General features: G+C 37.5%; 1 protein-coding gene across 1 annotated transcript; it reads left to right on the forward strand.

The window, feature by feature from the left end:
- Window positions 1–5,277: 5,277 nt before the first annotated feature.
- On the forward strand, window positions 5,278–15,286 carry slc13a3 (solute carrier family 13 member 3). The gene is made up of 13 exons (XM_084917493.1): window positions 5,278–5,841; window positions 6,453–6,718; window positions 7,073–7,251; window positions 7,894–7,963; window positions 9,239–9,418; window positions 9,519–9,644; window positions 9,779–9,871; window positions 9,976–10,080; window positions 10,192–10,289; window positions 11,548–11,660; window positions 12,032–12,193; window positions 13,423–13,560; window positions 13,639–15,286. Exons 1-13 carry the CDS (start codon window positions 5,734–5,736, stop codon window positions 13,819–13,821), a joined length of 1,821 nt encoding a protein of 606 aa, XP_084773619.1. The 5' UTR covers window positions 5,278–5,733; the 3' UTR covers window positions 13,822–15,286.
- The last annotated feature ends 1,013 nt before the right edge of the window (window positions 15,287–16,299 follow it).

The following is a 16,299-nucleotide window of genomic DNA, read 5'->3' on the forward strand; positions in this document are numbered from 1 at the left end:
GCCACAAATGTATTTTCCTTACGAACATGGAATTGGTTAAGGGGGGAAATAAACAGGATTTCCAACATGTAATATTTATTGCCAAGAAACACTATTACATCAAAGAAATAAATCAGCCAAATATAAATTTCCTTACTTTAAAGTTTTCAAAATTAACATTTCAACATTAATAGCATTCATTTTCGCCCCCACAGAGCAGCTTCTTTTCAGTGTTATGACTGCAGTTTAAGTTGCAGATAATAAATATTTTAAACTTAGACACAGACTGAATGCTTTCTCCTTACGTTATTTTTATTCTAAACTCTGATAAAAAGCTCCACTGCTCCACTACAGATTCACATTTTAAAAACAGGCTTAACTGCTTTCTTGTTGAAGATCAATACCCATCATGTCTGCTTGTATCATTATGATTAACTCATCCATTTTCTGGATCAGTAGCACAAAATATATATTTTTACAAAAACAGAAATGAAACTTCTGTGTTAAGAGGAAGTAAACTGATTTACTGGCATTCCACAACACCGAGCTCTTCCTGTGTGTACCACCCTTAATTCCTGTTTAAGAAGTGAAAGTGTAGCATAAGCTTGTGCTCTACAGTCTGCACAGACTTGGACTATTGTTGGTGCAGGATTCTAGCAGCTAGAATAAATGGTTCACTCAGTAGAGTGGAGTAAATACCTACCTCTGAGTTCTCCTCCTGCTTTACAAAGTCAGACACAGGATACACATCATTGTGTTTGTAAATACGGATTAGAGATTATACAAGAGGTGAGGTGTCTCACTGGGAGCAGCATGTACAGTGTGGAAAATAATGTGCAGAGGCCACCATCTACTGGCAAATCCTCAGAAAACATCACAGTCTGGCAAACTGGCACATCAGCTGACTTATCCAGAATGACACTGGACTTTTAAAAAAATATTTAAAAAACAACCTTTTAAATGATGTATGATGTGGTCTAATAATACAATGGAATAATGGCCTATGATTACAAAATGTTTGGATGCACTTTCAAATTGTGCATATGTGCTGTGTTTAATGCACCTGAAGAGCATTCAACATGAAAATAGAGTCAGGGGCCACTAGTGCAATGCTTGGGTAACAAAGGTTATATACTGAACAGGGTGTTCAGTATATAAGTAAGTAAGTACATTTTTTCAGCTCCAAATTAGGTTAAACGGGGCAGAACATTTTACAAAGCTATGATAATGAAATTACTTTAGTCAACCAGTTGGGTACTTAGTCAAGAAAGTAACTTCAATGAATCTTCCAAAACAGACCCCAATAGCACATGCTGACTCACAAAAAATAGCACTGGAAAGAGGGCTCAAATGTAGGACACTGAAGCCAGTTAAATACACAAACAAAAAAGGCAAGCCTTTGATGGCCAATGGAAAAACCAAAGATACAAATTCCAACAGGTGAGTAAATAAAACAGAAATTCACACACGGGGCACAAGAAGCTAGGGAAGGCCAGCCAGAGTGAACAGTGAACCAGTGTTATAAATGTGGAGAGCTAATTAGGGAATTATGTGAATGCAGGCACAAGTAGGTGGGTTTTAAGTTTTGTGTCTTAATGGAATAAAATGATTTCTATTTTTATGTTGTCATCACATGTAGTGGTAGAAAACATTTCAAGAGTCTGCAGGGCGAAGAAGGAAACGGTTAACAATGTTTCTATCTTCTACCCTTTAAAAGCTGGCAACCTTTGACAACTTCTGCACATTTCAGCCCATTTTGACCTTTAAAACCTCTCATTTTTATAACAGGGTTAATGCATAGAGGACTCAGATGACCTTCAAAAGGTGTTTACTTAGTTTAAAACCACAAATCTCTCAGGCAATGGAAAAAAAAAGCAATCTGTGTCAAGGGTTATGTCCTTTATGTTTCCTCATATTTATACTCTAATGGTATTCTTTGTGTGGCAGAATTATGAAGTAGTCACAAAGTTCTAGGGAAAACAAACTTACCCATGGATGCTGACACAGTAAACACTAAATACAACACAAGTGGATGATTTTTGCAGCAAATACATAGCAGCAAAATAAGTTTTATTTGATCTTTTTCAAGTCTTTTCTTTGAAATTACTGTCAACAGTTTCTGAGAATAAAAAGCTTTTCTGCACTTTGCAAATAATGTTTGATGTTTTTCTTTTTACATATGTTTTATGGATTTAGAGAATAGAATAGAATAGAATGCCTTTATAGTCACAATACAGACGTACAATGAGCATCTTACAGAGCATCTCCTACTCAGTGCAAACATGTGGGAGGAGAAAGGGAGGTGAGGTGCACAGTTTCAGCACTATATACATATGAACAGTATTTAGAAAAAACATTAAATAAACAAGTAAATAAACAGTGTTATGTATTTACAGTGTGGGTTATTGCAGGTAAAATTAAGTATTGCACAGTGGTGGTTTATAGAGGGAAGTCCTTGGAATGGGGGGTGGAACTGTGTTACCAGTGCATGTATGAGTTCAGGGTGGTTATGGTTCTTGAAAAGAAACTGTTCTCGAGTCTGTACACCTGAACACTTCCCCTGAGGGAAGCAAGTTGAACGGGTCAAAACCAGGGTGGGAGCTGGAGGATACTAAGATACCCACCCAAGCCCGCTGCCTCTCACCAAGGGCAACTTCAGACTGAGACAGAGTCCAGCCCCTTTCCAGGAGAATGGTTCCAGAGCCCAAGCCATGCATTGAGGTGAGCCTCACTATATCTAGTTGGTACGCCTCAGCCTCATGCACTAACTCAGGCTCCATCCCCACCAGAGAGGTGATGTTCCATGTCCCAATTTCTAGTCTTGGTAGTCGGGGATCAGTCTGCCAGGGCCTTCACTCCTGGTACGGCTACCAGACACTTGCTCTCAGGCACCCTCCCTGGGCCTGGCTCTAGGCCAGGGCCCTGGTAACCCTATCCCGGGCCGGGTGAACTGTTCCCTTGATCTTGCACTCATAGGGCTCTTCTGAGTCGCTCTTTGTCTGGTACCTCACCCAGAACCAATTTGCCATGGGAGACCATACCAGGGGGCAAAAGCCCCCGGACAACATAGCCCCTAGGATCCCTGGGACACACAAACTGCTCTACCACGATAAGGTAGCGATTCGCAGAGGGGTAGTGTAGTTACCTGAAATACAAAAATAAAAGTTACATTCTAAGAAAAACAGCAAATTGAAATACTTTATATTTAAAAACTAAAAAATGAAGCAAGAATGCATTTAATGTGTTTCTGTCTTTGTCAGGTTTAATTTCTTTATTTTTTTATTTTTTTGATGTACTGTATTTGAAAACTAAGTGTTGAAAATTGCTAAAGTGGAATAGAAGGACCTTAAAGCACACCATCTTTATGACTTCTTAGTATGACATTTCTTGGTATTGTGTATTCATGTTTAGATACTTTTACAAACTTAACAAGCAACTCTGAGGTAGTTTTGTGTGACTAGTTTGTGTCTCTCTGTCCATCTGGAGCACAGAGGAAACTTGCAGGAGGAGAACTAGTGGAGAATGCACAGGTGTATCCTTTTACTCTTGAAGTATAAAAGAGCCATGGCACACAGCTGGAACACACACATCATTTAGTTATTTAAGTTCACCAGCAGCATAACCTGTTCTTTAACTTGTACACATGTCTGAAAAATAAAGCTTTGTTTGTTAGTTCACTTTACCCGGGTTCGGCTGGGAAAGGCACACTGTAGCTGCTTCCTTGGCTGGAGTTTGGTGTCTTGTCTTGTCCTGTGTCCTTGACCTTCTTGCTTATTATTGGGTCTTCTCTTTGGTTTTATGGTTGCTTATTGTTATATTAGATTTTCAGATTATTTTATATCTCAAGCTTTTGCTCCTCTTTATTGATACTTGTATTTTTGCTTAGGGCTTATTTCATATAATATATATATAATAATATAATAATTCTTTAATAGCCTTGTTCCTTTCATCTGTGTGAAGTTTAAGTGGATTTTGGTATTTTATTTGTGTTTAGTAAGTTACTTCCTGTTTTATTTTGGTAGTAGTGATGGGATTTCCGGATCTTTTTAGAGAACCGGCTCTTTCAGCTGGGATCACTAAAAAGAGCCGGCTCTTTCGGCTCTGAACCGGCTCTTCAGGTTGTTTTGTTGCTTTAATTAATTTATTATTAACAATAATATAAAATTATGCACAAAAGGAATTACTAATGTAAAAAAAAAGTGGTTTTATTTATATATGTTTATATATAAATATATGTGGTGGCCCCTAGAGACAAAGCACGTACAAACTCCAAAACACATTCCTAGAGTTAACTGAACTTCCAAAACAGAGCTACCCAGATCACTTAAATTACACAATTGAAAGCATATGTGTATTGTTTGTGTATTTATACACAAGCACTCATATATATTCAAATAATTAAAAAAAAAAATGTTAATTTACCTGTTATTACCACACACCAAATCCAGTCGTTGGTACTTGCTGGCTTGTGTAGCCACTAGGTAACAAAAGCTCAACACTGCGCCTAGCATTCTGGAGCACTACTGTTGTGTTTGTCTCTAGGGGCCACCATAAATATACTTTTATTTATTCACTCCACATAAAATGTAATAAATAAATCATATAATACAAAAACCAACTAGTCTCAGTTCAGCTTTTAACTATTTAAATTTTCAGCTTTTTCCTTTTAAAATGAAACAACACAAAACACTACAAACCACAACACAATTAAATATAAATAAAAATATGAAAACAAAAAGAAGATGCACATTCTCTGTCATATGGGCCTGCATGAATAAACTTTCTGAATCCTTCATCATCTGCAACTGAAAATAGCTGTGGGTGATTACTATACCTTTCTAATGTGATGTTGTTGTCCCTGGCTCTCTTTCTCTCTCTCTCCCTCCTGCTCTGTCTGTGCTACTGCCGGTGTAACTACCACCCCTCCCCCCTCTTCCCAGCGCAAAGCACAAGGCTTGCATGCAGAGTGAAACGGAAAAAAGTGTGAGAGAGAGGGTGAGAGAAAGAAAAAAAAACCACGGCTTGCGATAAGGAGTCGGCTCGCGTCGTTCACGTCAAAGACCCGGCTCTAAGAGCCATTTCGTTCAGACCGACACATCACTATTTGGTAGTCTCGTGCCTTTCTTGCTTCTACTTTTCTTCCTGTCGCACTGGTTTCACTGTTTTTGACTTACCTACTTAACACCCCCCCCCACCACACACACACACAATAACAACGAAAAAACAAAACAAAAAAACAAATCCTGATAACGGGTAATGTGTGAAACAGTATAAATAGCCTTGCCCTCAGTCATTCGGCATCTGTTAGCCCTTCCTCTTGTTCCTTGTTTATTCTGAGTTTTGTTTTATTTTAGGTCACCTTTCTGTTTGTGTAGTGGACTTTGTATTTATTTGCACTGCTTTAACAACTTTATTGCTGTGTGAAACAAAAAATGTGGTCTGTTGTAGGCATTCAGTTATTTTTGCAGTCCGGCAGTTTCCAGGGTACTTTTTAAAATGAACGTATGAGCGGTGACATTTCCATCTCTGCCCCTGAAGATACCTCACTCCTGTCATGCAAGAGTCCATTCAGTTGGGAAATTTGGCAATAAGTCGACTATCCCATTTAGCACACCATCACAGGAGGAGTTAACCTGTAGCAAAGCGTGTGGTTAATCTTCTCTGTGCTCAGCCACGGGCTTCAAAGTGCTGCCTCACAGGTTGCTCTCAGCCAGTCTGGACGTTTCCTAAACTGAGCACAACTTCAAGCCAGGAATGAGAATATCTGTACTGTCCAAGAAGCTGTGGTGCGTCCACAAACAGCTAATCCTTGTGCTCACTCCGCTCGTGTTTCTGCCTTTACTTTTTACTCTACCGGAGAAGGTGAGTGAATTTTTTTGTGCTACAGTTATGCATCCACTGTTTTCCAAAAAACTTACACACACGAAAGCACGGTTGTCCTATTATAAATGCATAACACAGATGCAAGCAGGAGATTTATGCGTTTAAAATCAGACTAGTTCGCAAAGGGTTTGGTCCATCTTTATACTTGTTTTGATTAATCAGAAACTTACAGACATGCTTATATAAACTGAGATTTTTTAAGTAATAAATTTAGTCAATAATGCTAAAAACACTCATCTTCTACTGTCACTACAACCTCAATGCTTTTTACTCTTGGTTAAGCACAATAAAGCTTTTGCTGGGAGTATTTTCACTGTTTGTGCATACTCCGTGAATCATCTGATTCAGCCAAAGAGTCAATAATGCAAATCTAAAACTAAAAAGTGATTATTATGTTAATGCTTTCATGTTAACGATGTAAAAATTAATGTTGTCTCTCTGAAACACATATAATGTGAAGGAGACACAAGTTACTGAAAACATAACGTGTACTCCGCTTTCTTTTTTCTTAAGTCTTTGCTTTGTTTTTTAGCTGGTTTTTTTTTTGTATTATTGCACAAATATTATTGACATGTTACTGATCTTTTTAGGAGGGAAAATGTCTTTACGTGGTGGTGCTCATGGCTACGTTTTGGTGCACGGAGGCCCTCCCTCTTGCTGTCACAGCCATGCTTCCAATCTGCCTCTTCCCAACACTGGGAATTCTTCCAGCCAAAAAAATCTGCCCTCAGTACTTCATCGAGACCAATTTTCTCTTCCTCAGCGGCCTTGTGTTGGCATCATCGATTGAGGAGTGGGGCCTGCATCGCAGAATAGCCCTAAAGGTCCTCAGTATTGTTGGAGTAAAACCAGCCTGGTGAGAAAATAACTTTATCAGAAGGCCGTTTAAAGCTGATGAGGATTCTGTATTTATCCCATTTTAAGTAATACCTGGAACTTATTTTATTTCCCTGTGTTGTGAACCTCTGTGCTGTCCAGACATACCTAAGTCACCCTACATGTCCTTTTCACGTCTGTTTAAATAACATTGTCACAAAATATGGTAGATAGTTAATTCAGAAAATTCTGCAACAGGGAGGGATATAATAATAAAACATATAAATGTCTGAATCTTTTGCACAGAACTACATTTTTTAATTATTTTTATTTTTATTTTCATACTTAGGGTTGTTTACTGAGTTTAAGATTGTGGACTGAATTGTTTTTCCAGGCTCATACTGGGAATGATGCTGACCTCGTCCTTCCTGTCCATGTGGCTCAGTAACACCGCCACAACAGCCATGATGCTCCCTATCGCAAATGCCATCCTGGAGAGCCTGTTTGGTGATCTGGAAACCCTAAAACAAAAGTGCAAGTCTGTCGAGGATCACGAGAATGCCGTAATAAACGGTACGCTGTCAGTTTTCAAACTTGTACTGATGACAAATCAAGGTTTTCTCTGAAATTTACATCTTAAATAATATACTGAATGAAAGTGATTATCTTATGAGTGAGAGAAAACGTTTGACCAATTTTAAATCTTTTTTTGGCTGAACCAAAACATTGTTTAATTCAGTCTTATTGTCTTCATAGTCGTTCAAGCAGCAAAGGGTATTGTTGTGACAGGGGCGAATGAACATTAAACACTTCATCCTCAAATGAACAGGAAGATAAATTCCAATGAATGAAGACAGGTTGAACGTTTATCATCCAACCATGTCTCTTCACAAAATATGTTTCATTCTGGAAAGATGATTGTTGCATTGTTTTAACCTTGTCCCCAAGAGCCTTTAATATATAATCTAATATGTGAACTTTGTGCAGTGTTTCCAATGCACTGTCTGACACCAAGTTAGTCAATCCTGAAGTAGTAATTGATTAAGGGGGCTTTGTTGACTCAAAGTCAGCTATTAAATAAAACAAAAGTACACCACTGTAAAAGAGCTGAAACTCACAATTTAACTCATGTTTGGACACTTTGAAGATTGAGTAAGTTAGGGTTCAGGGTTACATGTGAAACTGTCAAAATCTATTTGATTTATTTTCTTGCAGGTCAGTCTAGTATAAAGCTGCATTCACTGCCCTCAGTGCCAACAGAAAAACAAATAATGGCAACAGAAGGGTAAGAAATGTTTTTATGTCGTGTTTTATATTTTTATTTTAAAGGCATTTCACTCCACTGATGTCTTTGATAAATAATTGCACAAACAATAGATGTTGAGCTTTGCTTAGCTTACTGCGAAGACTGGAAATGAGGTAGATGTAGTTCTAATGGCAACAAAATCCAAGAAACTATCCAGGTGCTTGTGCTATGAATATAGGGCAAGTTTAAAATACCCAGGATATATTTTCCTCTCTAGCATCATTTACCCTGATATCACGTTAGATGAGAGAGTGGTGTGATGTTCACGTTTTTGTGGTGTTATATGACAGAAGTGGCATATACACAGCCAGACAGAAGAAATGTGGACAGATCTACTTACAGCAGAACTGCAAAGACAAACTATAATATTAGAAAAGCTCTGTACAGTAGTGTAGTATTAAAAAGTGTTGCATGAATATGACGGTGCTGTGGAATGCAAAACTGAAAAAGTGTCATATAAATGCAGACCTTGCAAGTCTTATATTATGTTACTTATAAGTAACATAATTCTGTCATTAAAATATGAGGACCTGACTGTAACTATAAATATGTTCTGTTAAATTAGCAGGCGATGCTGTTTCATGTGCATCTAAGAGTTTTTGCCTTTGTTTTTCATCCTCAGCCCAGGCAGTGTTAACTGACCCGTAATGAACAGATGGAAACCCAAAAACAGATTTCAGATTGATAAATTTTCTTGGCCTTATGCTTAGGTGCCCTGTTTCAGTGTTGTAGTACTATAGTTTAGGTTTACAGAACAATACGGTTGCTTTAAATTGCTTATAGCAAACAGGTAAAAAGGAGGAATAAAGCTGTTTTTAAAGACCCGTCTTGACTGAGGCTCATCATAGAAAGAGAAGAACTTTAGATGTTCTAGTCCTAGAACATGCTGTTACCTAAGCACTGAAGCCTGTGCATTTTTCAGGAATGGAGGCAGTGATTTTGTACATGATGATCTCTGATTGTGAACATGACCTGCTTTCAATCAGGCTTTCACAACAAGGTTAACCCTTAAGTAACCCTTCTAAGCCACAGAACCTGTTTCATAGTGCAGGCATCATTCCCTTTGTCTTTGTTAAATTTATGTTTTAATTACTGAGCTTTACATTTTACAGACTGTGAAATACAAAACTAAGCTAACACATATGAAGTTTGCGGATTCATTTTGCCATACAAACTAAAGAGTAATATCCAGCTGTGCAAACTCTGAAGTTTGTGTAATAATTCACATTTTATGTAAAATAATGCTTCTGAAAGGACTGATACACCAGAACTGACGGACCCGAGGACAGCTGAGGAGAGCCGAGCAGAGGCGCAGTATCAGCTCAAAGTCTGGAAGGGGTTTTTGATTTGTATCCCTTATGCTGCCAGTATCGGAGGAACCGCCACACTGACGGGCACGGCACCTAACCTCATTCTGATTGGACAGCTGAAAAGGTAACGCCTTTGTTTTTGTGTAGCATTTAAACAATGCTGATTCAGACACAGAAGTGATATGTTTCAGTGTGTTTAACAGTTATAATTTTGTCTTTCACAGCTACTTTCCAGACTGTGATCTTATCAATTTTGGCTCTTGGTTTGCATTTGCTTTCCCACTCATGCTCCTCTTCCTGTTTTTGGGATGGCTATGGATTGCATTTCTCTACGGAGGATTGAATACAAGGTTGTGTATCTTTTCTTGCTAAATTTTTCAATAACACCATCAGCATTACAGGATACAAAAACTGGACCATTCCATGAGTAAGGTCTTTATTTTATGAGAGACAATATTTACATTATATGTTCAATTTTTTGCAGATTGTGCATCACAAAACAAGACAGGAGAACCCAGGCAGAAGCCAGAGCCAAAGCACTGATAAAGGAAGATTACAGAAAGCTAGGGCCCATAAAGTGAGGACTCGTGTATGTCTTGAAATCTCATGCAATAGATGCTGGATGAAAACTTTCTAGGACATAGTCTTTGACTTACTCTTATTCTGCATTCATGCTTTCAGCTTTGCAGAGGGAGCCATTTCTTTCTTTTTTGTACTGTTTGCCGTTCTCCTCTTCACAAGGGATCCAAAGTTTGTGACCGGCTGGTCTGTGTTTTTTAAAAAAGGGTAAGAGAAGCTGACTTTTAAAACCTTGTATGAAAGCTAGCACATTGTATTCTGGTTCTGTGCTCTATTAGGTGTCCATTTCTATTTTGTGCTCATCTCGCTGTCCTTCAGGTACGTTTCGGATGCAGTCACCGGTGTCATCATTGTGTCTATATTGTTCTTTTTTCCTTCACAAAAACCTTCCCTGAGATGGTGGTCCGACCCTCAAGGTTAGTGATAGCATATCTGCTAAAATGCCATTTATGAGGCATCATTGTCTCATTTCAGTTCTATTTGTTACCATATATAGGATTTTCTGTCGCAATATTACAACTTTGATAAGTCAAAAGTTAATATCTAAGACCAGATATTTGTGGAAAATTCAAAGATTCTGTGTCTCTGTTTCTAGAACAGCTTTTGCAAAACACAGAAATTAAGCTGAGGAATGTTAATAATATAGATTAGAGAGTCTGAGGAAAGTTCCCGTCTGAAAGTGAGACTGTAGTTTCTCTGTTTCTGTGATTAGAATAATCTCTTAAAGCTATGTGGACACACTTTGGGGTTTTTTCTTTGTGTGTTTGTGTACTTGTATTTTGGATTACTCGTGTTGTAGCTACATGCCTGAAACGTCCATTTAATAATCAAATTCTGGTGAATCTTTTTCTCTTGGTGGACAAAAAAATGTCTTATGGAAATCATTTTATTAATTTGGTTAACTCCAAAATGTGAATACAAATGTGAATCAGCATCCACTAAAATGGAGAAGCGTGTGTGTGTGTGTGTGTGTGTGTGTGTGTGAGTGTGTGAGTGCTTATGTTATGTTCAGCTGGTCAAATAAACAACTTGATGCTGGAAAAGAAAGCAAGCCATGTGGTTCATCTGTCACTGAGGGTCACATTATTCGAATAGAGTGGGTTCACTCTATGTCAAACAGAGTAGGACTTTTAGCTCATTAAACTAAAAATAGAGCAAATAAATACAAAAATATGGTAAAACTACAAAAGAATATTTGGTAGAAAGCACTAAAATGTGTATGTTAACATGCCAAATATATTATATGGTAGACTATATGGTTTCCTGCTAAGCAGTTTGGTGGTAGTTTGATTTTCAACTCATCCATATGTTAACGTGTTCTTCACCACAACCCTAAACCCAGAGATACTTCTTCCGCCTCTTTAAGATTCAAGATTTTTATTTGCCATTTGAGCACAGGACCAACAGTCCATGCACACTGGAATTCTTGTGCAGAGCTCTCTGGGTCAAGTCAAACTTTTTACAAGATAAAGACAAAGCAACTAAAAAAGGAAAATAGAAATAAAGTAAGGAATGGAGATGTTATACTGAGGCACAATCTTTTACTACTCATTATAAGGTTAACAATTAAGTTTAAGGATTTTAATCTCACACTGTATCGGTGCACAACAGCCTTTACATTTTTCTACACATGATAAACATTTTCTAATTGTTTTATCTCACATTTTTCCTCAGCTCTAAACACTCCTTATGTGCCTCTCCTTTCATGGAAAAAAGCTCAGGAATCGGTTCCTTGGAATATCATTATGCTGCTTGGAGGCGGCTTTGCCATGGCCAAAGCTTGTGAGGTAAAGATGTTACATATAATATGTATGTAATACATATAATACATGAACAATGTTTCCTGTCTCTGTGCTAAGTTAAAACTGCTATGTGGTGCCTATGGTGGCATCCAACTTTTTAGCAAATATTTTGGGACCATTTCCCCCAAAATACCAAAGGAAGCTGTTATTTTCAGTTTGCTTACTAATGCTTCTTTAAACCTCTATAGTTTAGAGTGGAAATGGAGGAAATTAAAGTCTACTAAGACTGTTTATTAAAATGTGTCTCTGCTCTCCTTCGGTTGTCAGTGCTTTGTTTGATTCAAGTTCTCTATTTTGGTTTCTTATGTTGTTATTTGATCTTCAACCTTTCACCTCTGTCACGTGGCATTCTGCAGGAGTCTGGACTCGCGTCCTGGATGGGAGGCCACCTCCAGCCTTTGGCTCAAGTCCCTCCTGCTGCAGCTGTGATGTTGATCACTGCTTTCCTGGCTTGTTTCACTGAGTTTGCCAGTAACACTGCCACCATTATCATATTTTTACCTGTCATTGCTGAACTGGTAAGGCTGGTCTACAACCTAAATATATACAATTTCGCATACAGTTTTAGACTGTATGCGAAATTAAAGTGAAAGTATATCATCAGATTATTTTTTTTATTCCTGTGTTATATTTTAGCTGAGAAAAATATCTTCACATATCAGTTTACCTGTGTGAGGTACAAACTCATTGCACCATGTCAGTGCAATCAAACTGACACAGACGACCATCAGGGAAACAAACTGAACGACTATCTTACAAGATAAAGAAGTCAAAGTGAAGGGTGAACACGTTTTGCTGTCGACCTTGTCCTTTATGTCACTCAGAGGTTTAGTGGTCTTATTAAACTTTTGCAATAGATGTTCTTATGTTTGTAGACTGTTGGACATTAACTGTTGTTAGACAATTATTATCTGGAGCTTAAGTACTCCAAGACAATGGCTACACAGGAAGAATAACCACTTAATAGCATGTAATTGTATAGGCTAGGTTTAAACTTTAGGACGCTGTTATTACAAACACAAACAGGCACAACACACATTTTGCTTTTACTGTATTTGAAGTTGTACACGTGCTAAAATAATAATTTAGTTCTAGACTAGATGAATAGCTGTAAAACATTTATCTTATGGGGATAACAAGTGAATGGCATTTCCTATATTTTTATTTTTCTCCCATTCTGCAGTACCTTCATTAGTGGTGTTATTATTTGTTATTTAACTGGTTACTGAATTCCCATCCCTGAGCTGAGTATTTTGGCCATCATCATCTTGTTTTGAAACTGGAAGTTACAAACAATGGGTGGCGCTGACAATAAGACTTAAAACTAGTGATTAAGACCATAAACCCATCAACAAAGTGTTAAATGAGTTTATAGATCGAGGGAGACAAACATCCATTTCCCCACAGATCCCAATACAATTGTTTTGTAACTAGCAAAGTTGCCTCCATCTTGATATAGAGTCTATAATTATATAGAGTGAACATGTGATCACGTTAACACTAGCATTTAATAAAAAATAAAAAGTAACTATTCTGTACATAGTTCATATCAGTACTGTAACATGATTTTTCAGAAATGTAGTCAGTGATGATTAAAGGCTTTAGGATTTAAACAAATGACTAATGAATGTTCTTTTCACCTTTGTCCCCTTACTGTACTTTAAATTTAAGATTCTGGATTTTCACTCTAAATAAGCATAATGGGCCTTTTTATACATCCTGTCATAAACATCTTTTCCCTCCACAGGCTATTAATGTCTCAGTGAACCCTCTGTACTTCATGATACCTGCCACAGTAGGATGTTCATACGCCTTCATGCTGCCAGTGTCCACACCACCCAACTCAATTGCCTTCGCATCTGGACACCTTATGGTGAAAGACATGGTAAGATCCTCATTGGCTCTTGACCTTGAAAATATTACACAAAATTACAGCTTATGTTTTTCATTTCTGGTTCCTCAGGTGAAAACTGGCTTTGTGATGAACATCCTGGGTATCCTGTCAGTCACTCTGGCAATGAATACGTGGGGCATTGCCATGTTTAATTTGAATACTTACCCTGAATGGGCTCTCCCATTTAACAAGTCTGCTCTTGTGACCAATGCGCACTTATCTGTGGCTCAGTCGCTTAATGCCACGTTGTGATCACACACCAGATTTTAGCAAGAAGTTATTATAGAAGAAGTACCAGAAGAGTGAGCAGGGAGGAAAAACTGAAGTAGATACAGTTGTGATCAGAGGTTTACATGCACTCATCGTGGGCATGTGTGTCTCTGTAATTTAGGGCCTTTAATAATTTCTTTGAATTCGAGATTTTAATGGGTGGGATGATTACACAGCATACATGTTTCATTGGAATATTTGGGATTTTTGGTCATTAGACATCTACCAATGACAGTGAAGAATACTGTTGATTGACATAAATAAAGTAGTGGGTCACCTAGGCAACCAGGACCTGAAATGTCCACAAGTGACTAGGTGGCAACTTTAAAGCAATATATGCCGTGAAAATGGACCCCTTCCAACCGTACATACATTTCACATACATCACATTGGGAAGACGGGGAGAAAAAAGAACTCCACTCAGACTGAGCTCCTACAGGCAGTTTGAGAACAGAAAAAAAACCCGCAGCACAGAGAGCACATGAACACACCATACAACATAAAGGACGGGCATCGGAGGCATTTGGAGGGGGTGGAGAGTGATTGTACATCTGTCTGTCTATATATTTGAGCCTGTACATATACTTTTGACTTGTGGATTAGAGAAAATCCAAAGTAAATTCAAACTTAAGATGAGATAACCTTTATTAGTCCCTTGTGCACCTAATTCTTTTTTTTAAGTCATAAAAGACGCTGTAAAAGTCATTCCACCCTTTAAAAAGTCTAGTTCAAAGAAATCATTAAAAGCTCAAAATTACCATGACATTCATGCCTATGATGAGTGTATATAGTTTAAATAAATAAAACTACAAAACTACTTTCTGTACTGTCACAGCCAGAAAAACACATTTTTCCAGCTGTTAATGATGCTTTGAAAAGGATATCATATATATATTTGACTGCCTTTTTAGGGTCTCAAAGGTCTAGATTTTAAGCTGTGAACAGATTTGGTACAAAAATGTTAAGTTTTAAAGACAATGAAGCAATACATGAACTCAGTTAATGAGAGTTGATGTATGAAGTTGATGTTGAAGTTTAAAAACTGCTGAAGTATTTTACTCTCTGCTTTCTTAAAACTGAATTAGAGCAACATTTAACCTCAAACACATGCTTTGAGCACTGAAGAGTGTTTTATATTTTTTAAATAATCAGTCAGACTGCAGAGTGTGCTGTTTGTATCGTTACTACAGGCTGACCTCTGCTGGAAGAAGGAATGAGACTGTGAATAACACTTTTTAAAGTATATATTATGGTTAAAATCACTAAAAGATTGTTACTTGTTTATGTTTCACATGGCACACTGCTAAAGCCATACCACATAAACAACATTTTAAATCATTTCCTTTATTATATTATGAATCTTGACTAATGAATGTGTAACTTTTGTTACATGGTGATCTGCACTCATATATTGTGCTGTCATAAATAAAGCCAGTTTGTAACTTGATGTTGTTTATGTATTTGTTATGCACAGTTTTTTTTGGGTTTTTTTTAAGTGAGTTCCCCTGTTTGTATCAGGAAAGTTCTTTAAACTCTTGCTGGAACGTTGCGGCCCCTGCACACACACATAGACACACAGCACAAAGCACAAAATTCCTTATAATGTTCTCTTGGTGTTCTCACATGCCCCAACAATTGTTAACTTGTGCAATAATGTGGTTTTTCAGTGTAAGCGTTGCCACAGCAAAAGGTCTGTAGTGTTTAAATGTGAAATCAGAAAAGTTATCTAAAGCTTACAGACCGTAACCAATTTTACTAATTTGTACAACAAATACAAAGGTTACAGGCAAATAACCTTTGACCCAAAGCAGATTCATAACTGTGACTTGATGCTTTTATTTATTTTGTGTGTGTGTTATTCATAAAATTTGAAACAAAAACCAATTAGTATTTAAGACTCAAAATAAATAGGCCTACCTTTTTACCACTATAAGTAATTAAGTATTTTGTGTATCTTCTCTAACAACTCACACTGTGTGCACAGCTGACAGGTTAGCTTACTTGAATAAGTTAAAGTAGGCTTTGAGGAAGGCTTTGAGGAGCCATGGGCACAGCTTTCATTACAAACAGATATGCCAGCACCGAGTATCCATCATAGTCCTGAGTCCTGACTCAGTTTTGACTTCTTATGATCTTTTTTAACTTTTATTGTTTTTAGGGTGTCTGTCTGCCTTTAGGTTTATTGATTAGAATTGAATTCATTTGTGTTAGTTTATTCCCGCCTACTCAATTGTTTTCTGCCGATTACCCCTGTGTGTCTTTCAGTATAAATAGCGTCAGGTGTCCTTTATTGTGGTGTCTCATGGATTTGTTATTCTTCTTTGGATTTTTGGATTTTAGGTCCCTTTGCCCATTTAAATATGACAGTCCCTTAAACCTGAATTCTTTCTGATGTTCACCTGACTCACTTGGTTCCAACAGAAGTCTAAGGAAAAATAGCCTCGATCTCCTTCGAATGTT

The sequence above is a fragment of the Perissodus microlepis genome, chromosome 20 (assembly GCF_051167445.1).
Source record: "Perissodus microlepis isolate ML-2025 ecotype Zambia chromosome 20, ASM5116744v1, whole genome shotgun sequence".
Lineage (NCBI taxonomy): Eukaryota > Metazoa > Chordata > Actinopteri > Cichliformes > Cichlidae > Perissodus > Perissodus microlepis.